This window comes from Heteronotia binoei, chromosome 8 (assembly GCF_032191835.1).
Source record: "Heteronotia binoei isolate CCM8104 ecotype False Entrance Well chromosome 8, APGP_CSIRO_Hbin_v1, whole genome shotgun sequence".
In the NCBI taxonomy this organism is placed as follows: Eukaryota; Metazoa; Chordata; class Lepidosauria; order Squamata; family Gekkonidae; genus Heteronotia; species Heteronotia binoei.
The window spans coordinates 126,234,966-126,250,696 of NC_083230.1; the positions used below are offsets into that span (position 1 = coordinate 126,234,966).

The 15,731-nt window shown below is 53.4% G+C and overlaps 1 protein-coding gene across 3 annotated transcripts in view; it reads left to right on the plus strand.

Moving 5' to 3' along the window:
• CEP41 (centrosomal protein 41) overlaps positions 1-15,432 on the plus strand; it is a 43,720-nt gene extending 28,288 nt beyond the window's left edge. For all 3 annotated transcript variants that reach the window (XM_060244629.1, XM_060244627.1, XM_060244628.1), the window contains exons 8-11: positions 616-683; positions 1,863-1,977; positions 12,321-12,539; positions 15,223-15,432. In XM_060244629.1, coding sequence (XP_060100612.1) covers positions 616-683; positions 1,863-1,977; positions 12,321-12,539; positions 15,223-15,368 — 548 coding nt within the window. In that variant the 3' untranslated portion in view covers positions 15,369-15,432. The remainder of the gene's footprint in view (positions 1-615; positions 684-1,862; positions 1,978-12,320; positions 12,540-15,222) is intronic.
• The last annotated feature ends 299 nt before the right edge of the window (positions 15,433-15,731 follow it).

Consider the following 15,731-nt stretch of genomic DNA (forward strand, 5'->3'; position numbering starts at 1 on the left):
TTCCTTCCCTCCTTCCCTCCCTCCCTCCCTCCCTCCTTCCCTCCCTCCCTCCCTCCCTTCCTTCCTTCCTTCCTTCCTTCCTTCCTTCCTTCCTTCCTTCCTTCCTTCCTTCCTTCCTTCCTTCCTTCCTTCCTTCCTCCCTCCCTCCCTCCCTCCCTCCCTCCCTTCCTTCCTTCCTTCCTTCCTTCCTTCCCTCCTTCCCTCCTTCCTTCCCTCCTTCCTTCCCTCCTTCCCTCCCTCCCTCCCTCCCTCCTTCCCTCCCTCCCTCCCTCCTTCCTTCCTTCCTTCCTTCCTTCCTTGCAGCTCTCAAACATCTGACGTTTATATGACTCTTACATTGAGCAAGTTTGGCCATTAAGCAAGGCAGCCGTTTTCATTCACACAAATTTGCGAAGGCTGCAATATTGTGAAGTCAGGTCTGATCTATTTTTAACCCCCGTTTGTGAGCACTTGGCTCACGAGCTGAATCTTTGCAGAGGCAAGCGGGATGGGTGAAGGGGTCCCGCAGCCACTGATGCATTGGCCAGGATCCAAGGAAGGGCCACGCGCAAACAGTGACTAATTGCATATGAAGCCGTCGCCATCCCCAAAGCCAGCTTTGTCTTCTCTTTGCAGCTTTCTCCTACCCCATCGCCACGCTCTCCAGAACCATGAACCCATACACCAACGACATCTTAGAATACGTATCCTTCTGCCAGAAAGAAAGGACAAAGCACTATGCCTGAGCAGCGATGTTCTGTTTTCTTGGTGCTTGGGGGGGCAACAGTAGGAGGGCTTCTGAAGTTCTGGTCTCACTGGTGGACCTCCTGATGGCACCTGGGTTTTGGTCACTGTGTGACACAGATCGTTGGACTGGGTGGGCCATTGGCCTGATCCAACATGGCTTCTCTTATGTTCTTATGTCTTGGGCAGTGATACTGTGTGTTCTTGGTGCTTGGGGGGGAAACAGTGGGAGGGCTTCTGGAGTTCTGGCCCCACTGGTGGACCTCCTGATGACATCTGGGTTTTGGCTGGACTGGATGGGCCATTGGCCTGATCCAACATGGCTTCTCTTATGTTCTTATGTCTGGGGCACTAATGCTCTGTATTCTTGGTGCTTGGGGGGGAAACAGTGGGAGGGCTTCTGGAGTTCTGGCCCCACTGGTGGACCTCCTGATGACATCTGGGTTTTGGCTGGACTGGATGGGCCATTGGCCTGATCCAACATGGCTTCTCTTATGTTCTTATGTTTTGAAAACTAATGCTCTGTATTTTTGGTGTTTGGGGGGAGGGGAACTGTGGGAGGGCTTCTGGAGTTTTGGCCTGGCTGGTAGACCTCCTGAGGGCACCTGGGTTTTGGCCACTGTGCGACACCGAGTGTTGGATTGGGTGGGCCATTGGCCTGATCCAGCACAGCTTCTCTTATGTCTAGGGCAGTGATGCTCTGTCTTCTTGGTGTTAGGGGGGCAACAGGGGGCTTCTGAAATTCTGGCCCTGCTGGTGGACCTCCAGATAGCACCTGGGTTTTGGCCACTGTGCGACACAGAGTGTTGGATTGGGTGGGCCATTGGCCTGATCCAACACAGCTTCTCTTATGTCTGGGGCACTGATGCTCTGTACTCTTGGTGCTTGGGGGGCAAGAGTGGGAGGGTTTCTGGACTTCTGGCTTCACTGGTGGACCTCCTGATAGCCCCTGGGTTTTGGCCACTGTGTGACACAGAGTGCTGGATTGGATGGGCCACTGGCCTGATCCGACACGGCTTCTCTTGTGTTCTCATGTCTGGGTCTGTGCTGTGCTCCTGACAATTGATTCAGCATAGCTAGATGTGGGAGGGGGAAGCATTTGCACAGTTCTATGAGCCTTGACATCCCCCCTCCCTCAGAAGAACGCTCACGGGAAGATCATCATCCTCTACGACGACGACGAGCGCATAGCCAGCCAGGCGGCCACCACCATGTGCGAGAGGGGCTTTGAGAACTTGTTCATGCTCTCTGGAGGTAGGGAAGCCCCAGCAGGTCTTTCTCCATAGCTTTGGGGCTGTCAGTTCCGAAGCATCCTCTCTCCCCCAACCCCCACTCCGCCGAATCGCATGATCCGCAGAGACCCGGGTTGCCATTCTTTACGTTGAGATGGCGATGGGCCCGATCCAAAAAACCAGCAAGGGGAGGCGAGGGGTGTTTCCTTGGGTCCAAGCCAGCTACTGAGCCTTCCCAAAATTCTGCTCTGAGCTCACTATTTGGACACGGATAAGCTATGCATGTTGTGGGAGCCGGTGTGGTGTAAGGATTAGGACACCGGTCCGGGGGGGGGGGGGCGGGGAGGGTGAGTATGAATTCCCCCTGTTCCGTAGATGCTTACTTAGGCTTGCCAAGTCCAATTCAAGAAATATCTGGGGACTTTGGGGGTGGAGCCAGGAGCAAGGCTGTCACAAGCATCATTGAATGCCAAAGGGAGTTCTGGCCATCGCATTGAAAGGGACCGCACACCTTTTAAATGCCTTCCCTCCATTGGAAATAATGGTAGGTAGAAGAAGAAGAAGATGATATTGGATTTATATCCCGCCCTCCGCTCCGAAGAGTCTCAGAGCGGCTCACAATCTCCTTTACCTCCCCCCCCACAACAGACACCCTGTGAGGTAGATGAAGATATTGGATTTATATCCCGCCCTCCACTCCGAAGAGTCTCAGAGCGGCTCATAATCTCCTTTACCTTTCTCCCCCCACAACAGACGCCCTGTGAGGTAGATGAAGATATTGGATTTATATCCCGCCCTCCACGCCAAAGAGTCTCAGAGCAGCTCACAATCTCCTTTCCCTTCCTCCCCCACACCAGACACCCTGTGAGGTAGATGAAGATATTGGATTTATATCCCGCCCTCCACTCCAAAGAGTCTCAGAGCGGCTCACAATCTCCTTTCCCTTCCTCCCCCACAACAGACACCTTGTGAAATAGATGAAGATATTGGATTTATATCCCGCCCTCCACTCCAAAGAGTCTCAGAGCAGCTCACAATCTCCTTTACCTTCCTCCCCCACAACAGACACCCTGTGAGGTAGATGAAGATATTGGATTTATATCCCGCCCTCCACTCCGAAGAGTCTCAGAGCGGCTCACAATCTCCTTTACCTTCCTCCCCCCACAACAGACACCCTGTGAGGTAGATGAAGATATTGGATTTATATCCCGCCCTCCACTCCGAAGAGTCTCAGAGCGACTCACAATCTCCTTTACCTTTCTCCCCCCACAACAGACGCCCTGTGAGGTAGATGAAGATATTGGATTTATATCCCGCCCTCCACTCCGAAGAGTCTCAGAGCGGCTCATAATCTCCTTTACCTTTCTCCCCCCACAACAGACGCCCTGTGAGGTAGATGAAGATATTGGATTTATATCCCGCCCTCCACGCCAAAGAGTCTCAGAGCAGCTCACAATCTCCTTTCCCTTCCTCCCCCACAACAGACACCCTGTGAGGTAGATGAAGATATTGGATTTATATCCCACCCTCCACTCCGAAGAGTCTCAGAGCGGCTCACAATCTCCTTTACCTTCCTCCCCCCACAACAGACACCCTGTGAGGTAGATGAAGATATTGGATTTATATCCCGCCCTCCACTCCGAAGAGTCTCAGAGCGGCTCACAATCTCCTTTACCTTCCCCCCCCCCCCCCACAACAGACACCCTGTGAGGTAGATGAAGATATTGGATTTATATCCCGCCCTCCACTCCGAAGAGTCTCAGACCGGCTCACAATCTCCTTTACCTTCCTCCCCCCACAACAGACACCCTGTGAGGTAGATGAAGATATTGGATTTATATCCCGCCCTCCACTCCGAAGAGTCTCAGAGCGACTCACAATCTCCTTTACCTTCCCCCCCCCCACAACAGACACCCTGTGAGGTAGATGAAGATATTGGATTTATATCCCGCCCTCCACTCCGAAGAATCTCAGAGCGGCTCACAATCTCCTTTACCTTCCCCCCACCACAACAGACACCCTGTGAGGTAGATGAAGATATTGGATTTATATCCCGCCCTCAACTCCGAAGAGTCTCAGAGCGGCTCACAATCTCCTTTCCCTTCCTCCCCCACAACAGACACCCTGTGAGGTAGATGAAGATACTGGATTTATATCCCGCCCTCCACTCCGAAGAGTCTCAGAGCGGCTCACAATCTCCTTTCCCTTCCTCCCCCACAACAGACACCCTGTGAGGTAGATGAAGATATTGGATTTATATCCCGCCCTCCACTCCGAAGAATCTCAGAGCGGCTCACAATCTCCTTTCCCTTCCTCCCCCACAACAGACACCCTGTGAGGTAGATGAAGATACTGGATTTATATCCCGCCCTCCACTCCGAAGAGTCTCAGAGCGGCTCACAATCTCCTTTCCCTTCCCCCCACCACAACAGACACCCTGTGAGGTAGATGAAGATATTGGATTTATATCCCGCCCTCCACTCCGAAGAGTCTCAGAGCGGCTCACAATCTCCTTTCCCTTCCTCCCCCACAACAGACACCCTGTGAGGTAGATGAAGATACTGGATTTATATCCCACCCTCCACTCCGAAGAGTCTCAGAGCGGCTCACAATCTCCTTTACCTTCCCCCCCACAACAGACACCCTGTGAGGTAGATGAAGATATTGGATTTATATCCCACCCTCCACTCTGAAGAGTCTCAGAGCGGCTCACAATCTCCTTTCCCTTCCTCCCCCACAACAGACACCCTGTGAGGTAGATGAAGATACTGGATTTATATCCCGCCCTCCACTCCGAAGAGTCTCAGAGCGGCTCACAATCTCCTTTCCCTTCCCCCCACCACAACAGACACCCTGTGAGGTAGATGAAAATATTGGATTTATATCCCGCCCTCCACTCCGAAGAGTCTCAGAGCGGCTCACAATCTCCTTTCCCTTCCTCCCCCACAACAGACACCCTGTGAGGTAGATGAAGATACTGGATTTATATCCCGCCCTCCACTCCGAAGAGTCTCAGAGCGGCTCACAATCTCCTTTACCTTCCCCCCCACAACAGACACCCTGTGAGGTAGATGAAGATATTGGATTTATATCCCACCCTCCACTCTGAAGAGTCTCAGAGCGGCTCACAATCTCCTTTACCTTCCCCCCCGCCCTCCACTCCGAAGACTCTCAGAGCGGCTCACAATTTATTTTTTATTTATTTATTTATCTGAGATTTATATCCCGCCCTTCCCACCAGGTGGCTCAGGGCGGCTTACAACATGTAAAACTAACATAAAAATATAAAATTAATCATTAAAATTAACATTTCATAATTTATAGTTAAAAATCTAAGCATTTGTTATATACATAAATGTTAAAATCATACCGCGGTCTTAAAGCTACACTCAATTCAAATTCAGCTTCAGGTTCAGTATTCGGTGTTTAGTGTTCAGTGCCGGTTAGTTGTGGGCCAGCCGGAAGAGGACTGTCTTACAGGCCCTGCGGAATTGGGTAAGGTCCCGCAGGGCCCTTACCTCTTCCGGCAGCTGGTTCCACCAGGATGGAGCCATTACGGAGAAGGCCCTGTCCCTTGTAGCTTTCAAACGGGCTTCCTTTGGCCCGGGGACAACCAGAAGGTTTTGAGTTCCCGATCTCAGTGCTCTCTGGGGAACGTGTGGGAAGAGACGGTCCCTCAGGTAGGCAGGTCCTGGGCCATATAGGGCTTTAAAGGTAATAACCAGCACCTTGTACCGAACTCGGTAGAGTATTGGCAGCCAGTGCAGAGCCCGAAGTCCCGGCTGAATGTGCTCCCACCTTGGGAGCCCCAATAACAACCGGGCGGCGGCGTTCTGCACCAGCTGCAATTTCCGGGTTCAGCACAGGGGCAGCCCCATGTAGAGGGCATTGCAGTAGTCCAACCTCGAGGTGACCGTAGCATGGATCACCGTTGCTAGATCGTCGCGCTCCAGGAAGGGAGCTAGCTGCCTTGCCCGCCTAAGATGGAAAAATGCGGGCTTGGTAGTGGCTGCTATCTGGGCCTCCATTGTTAAGGAAGGCTCCAGAAGTACCCCCAGGCTCCTGACTCTATGCGCCGCAATCAGCGGCGCACCATCAAAAACCGGAAGGGGTATTTCCCTTCCCGGACCCCGACGGCCCAAGCAAAGGACCTCTGTCTTCGCTGGATTTAGTCTCAGCCCGCTCTGCTTGAGCCATCCAGCCACAGCCTGTAATGCCCGGTCCAGATTTTGTGAGGCGCAGACCGGCCGGTCGTCCATAAGCAGATAGAGCTGGGTGGCATCAGCATACTGGTGACAGCCCAGCCCGTACCTTCGGGCAATCTGGGCGAGGGGACGCATATAGATGTTAAATAACATCGGGGATAGAACCGCACCCTGAGGCACCCCGCAATCAAGCGTGTGCCTACGGGACAGCTCATCCCCAATAGCGACCCTCTGTCCCCGACCTTCAAGGAAAGAGGAAAGCCATTGCAAGGCCAACCCCTGAATCCCTGCGTCGGCAAGGCGGCAGGCCAGCAGCCGATGGTCGACCGTATCGAACGCTGCCAATAGGTCCAACAACATCAGTACCGCCGAGCCGCCCCGATCTAGATGCCATTGCAGGTCATCTACTAGGGCGACCAGCACCGTCTCCGTCCCATGGCCCGGGCGAAAGCCGGACTGAAGGGGATCAAGGACGGAAGCGTCATCCAGGAAAGTCTGTAACTGCATCGCCACTGCCCTCTTGATAAGTTTGCCCAATCTCCTTTACCTCCCCCCCCCCCCCCACAACAGACACCCTGTGAGGTAGATGAAGATATTGGACTTATATCCCGCCTCCACTCCGAAGAGTCTCAGAGCGCTCACAATCTCCTTTACCTCCCTCCCCCACAACAGACACCCTGTGAGGTAGATGAAGATATGGATTTATATCCCGCCCTCCACTCCGAAGAGTCTCAGAGCAGTTCACAATCTCCTTTCCCTTCCTCCCCCCCCCCCCCAAACAGACACCCTGTGAGGTAGATGAAGATATTGGACTTATATCCCGCCCTCCACTCCGAAGAGTCTCAGAGCGGCTCACAATCTCCTTTCCCTTCCCCCCCCCCCCCAAACAGACACCCTGTGAGGTAGATGAAGATATTGGATTTATATCCCGCCCTCCACTCCGAAGAGTCTCAGAGCAGTTCACAATCTCCTTTCCCTTCCTCCCCCCCCCCCCCAAACAGACACCCTGTGAGGTAGATGAAGATATTGGATTTATATCCCGCCCTCCACTCCGAAGAGTCTCAGAGCGGCTCACAATCTCCTTTACCTTCCTCCCCCCCCCCCCAAACAGACACCCTGTGAGGTAGATGAAGATATTGGATTTATATCCCACCCTCCACTCCGAAGAGTCTCAGAGAGGCTCACAATCTCCTTTACCTCCCCCCCCCCACAACAGACACCCTGTGAGGTAGATGAAGATATTGGATTTATATCCTGCCCTCCACTCCAAAGAGTCTCAGAGCGGCTCACAATCTCCTTTACCTTCCTCCCCCACAACAGACACCCTGTGAGGTGGGTGGGGCTGAGAGGCCTGTCCCAGCAGCTGCCCTTTCAAGGACAACCTCTGACAGAGCTCTGGCTTACCCAAGGCCATGCTAGCAGGTGCAAATGGAGGAGTGGGGAATCAAACCCCGTTCTCCCAGATAAAAGTCCATGCACTTCACCACTACACAAACTGGCTCTCCATTGGGGCTCATAGAATTGGACCCCCTGGTCCAGTCCTTTTGAAACTTGGAGGGTCTTTTGAGGAGAGACATCGGATGCTATGCTGAAAATGTGGTGCCTTAAACCTCAAAAAACAGCTCCTCCCCAGAGCCCCAGATACTCGCAGATCAATTCTCCGTTATACCCTATGGCAGGGTGGCCAACGGTAGCTCTCCAGATTTTTTTTGCCTACAACTCCCATCAGCTGCAGCCATTGGCCATGCTGACTGGGGCTGATGGGAGTTGTAGGCAGAAAACATCTGGAGAGCTACCGTTGGCCACCCCTGCCCTATGGGAATCGGTCTCCATAGGGCATAATAGAGTGCCCAGTAGACATTTCGCTCTCCACCTCCCAACCCTGCCTCCTGATGTCCCTGAGGTGGGGGGAGGGCCTGTAAACTGGGGGATCCCCTGCCCCCACCTGGGGATTGGCAACCCTACGCTCTCATAACCTTGGCCAGACCCCACTCTCTGAGCCTAACCTACCTCTCAGGGTTGTTGTGAGGCTAAAACCGAGGAGAGGAGGGCAGCGTAAGCCGCACCAGGCTCTCTGCTTCGGGGGAGGAGCAGACAGGAAGCGGGAAGCACAGTTATGGTGGGAAGCGACATCAAGTAATAACCAGTTGATAGCAGCCCTGTAGGGTTTTCGAGACAAGAGATGAGCAGAGGCACTGTGCCATTTCCCACCTCTGCGTAGCGATGCTGGAGTGCCTTGGTGACCTTGGTCCAAGTGCCAGCTGAGACCAGCCCACCTTACTCTCCAAAATCTAACTCATTTGGGGGCTAACCTGGACCTCCCTGGTCAAGGCAGGTGGCAAAGGATATTGTCAGGTCACAGGAGACAAACAGCGACCTTGTAGACCAGGGGTGGCCAATGGTAGCTCTCCAGATGTTTTTTTGCCTACAACTCCCATCAGCCCCAGCCAGCACGGCCAACGGCTGGGGCTGATGGGAGTTGTAGGCAAAAAAACATCTGGAGAGCTACCGTTGGCCACCCCTGGCCGGATTCGTTACAAGGTGCTGGTTATTACCAGAGAAATGGGATTGGATTATAAAAGTTATGACATGGCGGGAAATGGACAAATTAACAAGACTATTAAGAGACTATGATTTAGAAGTTTTTAAGAGGGAGTGGAAAAAGTTTAGAAGATATGTAGAAAAAGAGTGGAAAATAAAAGGACATTGGACAATTTTTGATAATGATTAAGTTGAAAAAAAGAGAAGAATATAAATTTTTGTTTTAATAGTTAAGGGTACCTTTAAATATTTGCATTTTAAGTAAATAACACCGGGGGGGGGGTCAAGTAACAGGGGGGAGGGGTGGGTAAAAAGTAATATATGGGGTAGATAAAAGAAGTTTTTAAAGATGTAAGGAATAGATTTATTACCATATGTTACCAATAAAATTGTTTTAAACGTCAAAAAAGGTACTATAAGCAGGGGTGGCCAACGGTAGCTCTCCAGATGTTTTTGGCCTACAACTCCCATCAGCCCCAGCCAGCACGGCCAATGGCTGGGGCCGATGGGAGTTGTAAGCAAAAAACATCTGGAGAGCTACCGTCGGCCACCCGTGCTGTAGAGCAGCGGCTCCCACCTTTTCGGCACCAGGGGCTGGTTTCTTGGAAGACAGTTTTTCCACGGACCGGGGCGGTGGGGAGTGTGCTGGGGTCGTTGCCGCCCCAGGCTGCCCACCCCACCCCACTCCTTTCCTGCCCCGCCTCCCCCGCATGGGGTCATTAAATGAGGAGTAGGCGAAGGTTGCTGCTGCCCTGCCCCTTCTGGCCTCCTGGGGCCAGCGTTCCCTCTAGGCCGAGTGAGTGTGAGTCAGCTCACAGTTTCTTTAGCCTCCGGCCCACGCGTTTTCGTCTGCGCTCATAAAAAACGGCCCCGGAGCAAACGAATGTGTGCGGCAGCTCACAGCTTTAGTGCCGGCCGCTCACAAAGTAGAATTTCTGCTCACAAGACTCCACGGCTTAGAGCAGGGGTGGGGAACAGTGGCTCTCCAGATGTTTTTTGGGGGGGTTGCCTACAACTCCCATCAGACCCAGCCGTTGGCCTCGCTGGCTGGGGCGGATGGGAGTCGTAGGCAAAAAACATGTGGAGAGCCACCGTTCCCCACCCCTGGCTTAGAGGGAACGTTGCCTGGGACCCGGGCGGATGAAAGAGGCGGTACTTGGAAGCGAGGCCGCACTGCCTCCTTCGCCGGCCCGGGTCCCAGGTGGGCAAAAGGGGTGGTGCGGAACCTCTGTCTTGCTCCACTGCCCGGTTGCTAACAGGCCACAGACTGGTCAGATTGGTGTAGTGGTTAAGTGTGCAGACTCTTATCTGGGAGAACCGGGTTTGATTCCCCACTCCTCCACTTGCACCTGCTGGCATGGCCTTGGGTCAGCCAGAGCTCTCTTATCTGGGAGAACCGGGTTTGATTCCCCACTCCTCCACTTGCATCTGCTGGCATGGCCTTGGGTCAGCCAGAGCTCTCTTATCTGGGAGAACCGGGTTTGATTCCCCACTCCTCCACTTGCAGCTGCTGGCATGGCCTTGGGTCAGCCATAGCTCTGGCAGAGGTTGTCCTTGAAAGGGCAGCTGCTGTGAGAGCCCTCTCCAGCCCCACCCACCTCACAGGGTGTCTGTTGTGGGGGAGGAAGGGAAAGGAGATTGTGAGCCGCTCTGAGTCTCTTCGGAGTGGAGGGCAGGATATAAATCCAATATCTTCATCTACCTCACAGGGTGTCTGTTGTGGGGGGGGGGAAGGGAAAGGAGATTGTGAGCCGCTCTGAGACTCTTCGGAGTGGAGGGCGGGATATAAATCCAATATCTTCATCTACCTCACAGGGTGTCTGTTGTGGGGGGGGGGGAAGGGAAAGGAGATTGTGAGCCGCTCTGAGACTCTTCGGAGTGGAGGGCGGGATATAAATCCAATATCTTCATCTACCTCACAGGGTGTCTGTTGTGGGGGGGGGGGAAGGGAATGGAGATTGTGAGCCGCTCTGAGACTCTTCGGAGTGGAGGGCGGGATATAAATCCAATATCTTCATCTACCTCACAGGGTGTCTGTTGTGGGGGAGGAAGGGAAAGGAGATTGTGAGCCGCTCTGAGACTCTTCGGAGTGGAGGGCGGGATATAAATCCAATATCTTCTTCTTCTTCTTCTTGGTCGCGGTTTGTGGCCCGAGGGGTTGGGGAGCCCTGCTGTAGAGCAGGGGTGGCCAACGGTAGCTCTCCAGATGTTTTCCCCCCTATAACTCCCATCAGCCCCAGCCATTGGCCATGCTGGCTGGGGCGGATGGGAGTTGTAGGCAAAAAAACATCTGGAGAGCTCCCGTTGGCCACCCCTGCTGTAGAGTTTTCAGGGCGAGAGCAGAGGTGGTTTGCCGTTTCCTGCCTCTGTTGAGCGGCCCAGGATTTTTGTTGGTGGTCCCCTCTCCAAATCCTAACCAGGGTTGATTCAGTCTGTTTTCTGAAATCTGATCGGAGCGGGTTAGCCTGAGCCGTCCAGGTCAGGGCAAGGGAGGGACGGTGGCTCAGTGGTAGAGCATCTGCTTGGGAAGCAGAAGGTCCCAGGTTCAATCCCCGGCATCTCCAACTAAAAAGGGTCCAGGCAAGTAGGCATGAAAAACCTCAGCTTGAGACCCTGGAGAGCTACTGCTGGTCAGGGGAGGGACGGTGGCTCAGTGGTAGAGCATCTGCTTGGGAAGCAGAAGGTCCCAGGTTCAATCCCTGGCATCTCCAAAAAAGGGTCCAGGCAAATAGGTGTGAAAAACCTCAGCTGGAGACCCTGGAGAGCCGCTGCCAGTCTGAGAAGACAATACTGACTTTGATGGACCAAAGGTCTGATTCAGTATAAGGCAGCTTCATATGTTCATATATGTTCAAAAGACATGCAGTTTGCCCTCGCCTGCCTCCACACAGCAACCCTGGACTTCTTTCGTGGTCTCCCATCCAAGCACTAACCACAGACAATCCTGCTAAGTTTCTCGTACCCAGGCCTCCGATTCAGCAGGAGCTCACAGGAGCGCAGCTCCTGAACCATTCTGAGGGTTCCCCCTCCTCCTCCCCACCCACCTCGTCCGTTGAATAGGAGGTGCAGCTGCATAACAATCCCTGGATTAAGGAGAGTGGGCAGCCAGCCAGCCAGCCCCCAGGGGCTTTGCCACACCCCCAGCAGCCCTCATTAACCCCTGGAGGAGCCCACACCACCCTTTCTCCAACCCTTATGTGATTTTGGGTGGCAGGTGGCTTGCTGGCCTTTTGACTGGAGGAATGGCCCAGGAGGGTCCCGGACGAGCAAGGCCTGTTTGGGCTGGCTGGATCTCTAGCCAAACCAAACGGGCCTCGCTTGCCCGGGGCTCTCCTTTCTTGCATTGGGTTGATTTTGGCTGGGGGGGGGATATGCTAATGAGTCATGCCAATGAGCTCCAGCACCTATTTTTCTAAAAAACGACCCCTGCTCGTATCTAATGAGAGCAGGCTATCGTGGGCCATCCAAGTCACTTAACTGGGTCTTAAGTTGGGAACAAACTTTTTAGGCTGGAGGGTGGTTGCCCCCCCTCCCCCTCCTGGGAGCTTGTTCCGCCGCTGTCCTTCCTTGCTGGAAGATGCTCGCCCTCCACCTCCAAGTCTCCTTCCTTGCCTCCCAGGTCTCCGCGTCATCGCTCAGAAGTTCCCGGAAGGCCTGGTCACCGGCTCCTTTCCCACCTCTTGCTTCCCGGCCGGCCAGCCCGGGAGCGCCCGGAAAAAAGCCTCCCCCAGGCAACCCCCGCCCCCACCCTCGGAAAATAAATGGAGATTTACAGCAGAGGATCTACAGAAGATACAGTACTACCTAGAAGAGGATCAGCTGCCTTCAGACACTGCCAGTAAGTCCCTGCACTTCTCTGAATGCCTCTGGATTCTAATGTCAGGAGGCAACATCTGGGGAAGGCCTCAGCCTCTGTTCCCTGCTTTTGGACCTCCAGAGGAATTGGTTGGCCACTGGGTGAGACAGGAGGCTGGACTAGATGGACCCTCCCTGGTCTGACCCAGCAGGGCTCTTCTGATGTTCTTAGGAAGGCCTCAGCCTCTCTGCCCTGTTGTTGGTCCTCCAGAGGAACTGGCTGACCACTGGATGAGACAGGAGGCTGGACAAGTTGGACCCGCACTGGTCTGATCCAGCTGGGCCCTTCTGATGTTCTTCTCAGGGGAAGGCCTCGACCTCTCTGCTCTGTTGCTGGCCTTTTGGAGGAACTGGTTGGCCACTGGATGAGACAGGAGGCTGGACTAGATGGAACCCTCCCTAGTCTGATCCAGCAGGGCTCTTCTGATGTTGTTAGGAAGGCCTCAGCCTCTGTGCCCTGTTGTTGACCCTCCAGAGGAACTGGCTGGCCACTGGATGAGACAGGAGGCTGGACTAGATGGACCCTCACTGGTCTGATCCAGCAGGGCTCTTCTGATATTCTTATGAAGGCCTCAGCCTCTATTCCCTGCTGTTGGCCCTCCAGAAGAATTGACTGGCCCCTGTGTGAGACAGGAGGCTAGACTAGATGGACCCTCACTGGTATGATCCAGCAGGGCTCTTCTGATGTTCTTATGAAGGCTTCAACTGGTTGGCCACTGTGTGAGACAGGAGGCTGGACTAGATGGACCCTCCCTGGTCTGATCCAGCAGGCTCTTCTGATGTTCTTATTAAGGCCTCAGCCTCTCTGCCCTGTCGTTGGCCCTCCAGAGGAACTAGTTGGCCACTGTGTGAGATAGGAGGCTGGACTAGATGGACCCTCACTGGTCTGATCCAGGAGGGCTTTACTGAGGTTCTTATGAAGGCCTCAGCCTCTCTGCCCTGTTGTTGGACCTCCAGAGGAACTGGGTGGCCTCTGTGTGAGGCAGGAGGCTGGACTAGATGAACCCTTACTGGTCTGATCCACCAGGGCTCTTCTGATGTTCTTATGGAGGCCTTGGCCTCTCTGCCCTGTTGGCCCTCCAGAGGAACTGGTTGGCCACTGTGTGAGACAGGAGGCTGAACTAGATGGACCCTCACTGGTCCGATCCAGCAGGGCTCTTCTGATGTTCTTCTGTGCTTGGTTCACTCTGCCTTCTTCCCATTTCAGTAAACAATGGATCTGAGATTGCTCCTTCTCCAGTCCTGTAAGAATCAATGTCCTTCTAGGGAACTCTCTGCCAGCTGCTTAAAGTCTGCCATGTATTCTGGCATATTTTGTTTTTATTCTTGATTACCATTCTTCCCCCACAGCATCTGGAAGGCACTTTTTGTTATACTTTCTATTAAGGCACCCAGGATCAAGAAGGTCCTGTTGGTGGAACTCCTGTTGGCACCTGAGTTTTCGGTGCTATGTGACACAGAGTGTTGGATTGGATGGGCCACTGGCCTGATCCAACGTGATGGTTTCTCTTATGTTCTTATGCCTGGAAAGTGATGCTCTGTATTCTTGGTGCTTGGGGGGAACAGTGGAAAGGCTTCTGGAAGTCTGGCCCTGCTGGGGGACTTCCTGATGGCACCTGGTTTTGGCCACTGTGTGACATAAAACATTGGGCTGGAGGGGCCACTAGCCTGATCCAACATGGCTTCTCTTCTGTTCTTATGTGGCACAGAGTGTTGGACTGGATGGGCCACTGGCCTGATCCAACATGGCTTCTCTTATGTTCTTTTGTGACACAGTGCGTTGGACTGGATGGGCCATTGGCCTGATCCAACATGGCTTCTCTTATGTTCTTTTGTGACACAGTGCGTTGGACTGGATGGGCCATTGGCCTGATCCAACATGGCTTCTCTTATGTTCTTTTGTGACACAGTGCGTTGGACTGGAGGGGCCATTGGCCTGATCCAACATGGCTTCTCTTATGTTCTTATGTGACACAGAGTGTTGAACTGGAGGGGCCACTGGCCTGATCCAACATGGCTTCTCTTATGTTCTTATGTGACACAGAGTGTTGGACTGGATAGGCCATTGGCCTGATCCAACATGGCTTCTCTTATGGTCTTATGTGACACAGAGTGTTGGACTGGAGGGGCCACTGGCCTGATCCAACATGGCTTCTCTTATGTTCTTATGTGACACAGAGTGTTGGACTGGATAGGCCATTGGCCTGATCCAGCATGGCTTCTCTTCTGTTCTTATGTGACATGAGTGTTGGACTGGAGGGGCCATTGGCCTGATCCAACATGGCTTCTCTTCTGTTCTTATGTGACACAGAGTGTTGGACTGGATGGGCCATTGGCCTGATCCAGCATGGCTTCTCTTCTATTCTTATGTGACACAGAGTGTTGGACTGGATGGGCCATTGGCCTGATCCAGCATGGCTTCTCTTATGCTCTTATATGACACAGAGTGTTGGACTGGATGGGCCATTGGCCTGATCCAACATGGCTTCTCTTACATTCTTATGTGACACAGAGTGTTGGACTGGATAGGCCATTGGCCTGATCCAACATGGCTTCTCTTATGGTCTTATGTGTGCTAAGCTAGGGGGTGGTCTTAGGGAAAGAGGTCAGTTTTCTTCGCGGAAACACTCCTGCCTCACTCCTTGTTTCCGTTCCGTTTCCTCTAGGCCGCCTCAGTCGTGGCTCTTCCGCCCGAGACTCCAGGGCTGTCGCTGTCAAGAGCAGCCAGAACCTGCCGACCAACACTTCGGCCGTGGCCCTTCCCGCCCGGTCCCTCAGCAGCAGCAGCCTTCAGAACAAGCCTTGGAAATAGACGGTGTCTTTTCCCCCCACTCAAATAAAAAGAGACTCCCGTTCCTGGGGGCCCTTTGATCACTCCTGCCCGTCTGTCGCTTTTAGGCGAATGGTGTGCACAGGCCATGAGGAGGCGGTGTTTGGGGGCGTAGGGAAGGTAGGGGGTACGGAGTAACTGGGGTGGGGGGGGAATGCCGCAGAAGGAAACTCTCGGGGCAAACTAGCCAACCTTTCCGGGCCTCCTAATTCTGATTGGAGTCTGTGTTTTGTAAAAAAACCCCAAACATTTTAAGTAGGAATGTGTTTGAATGTATGTTTCCTGAGAATTTGGGAGTCCCAGAAACGATCTTGAAGCAAAAAACATGGCTGGGGTTTTTAAGAG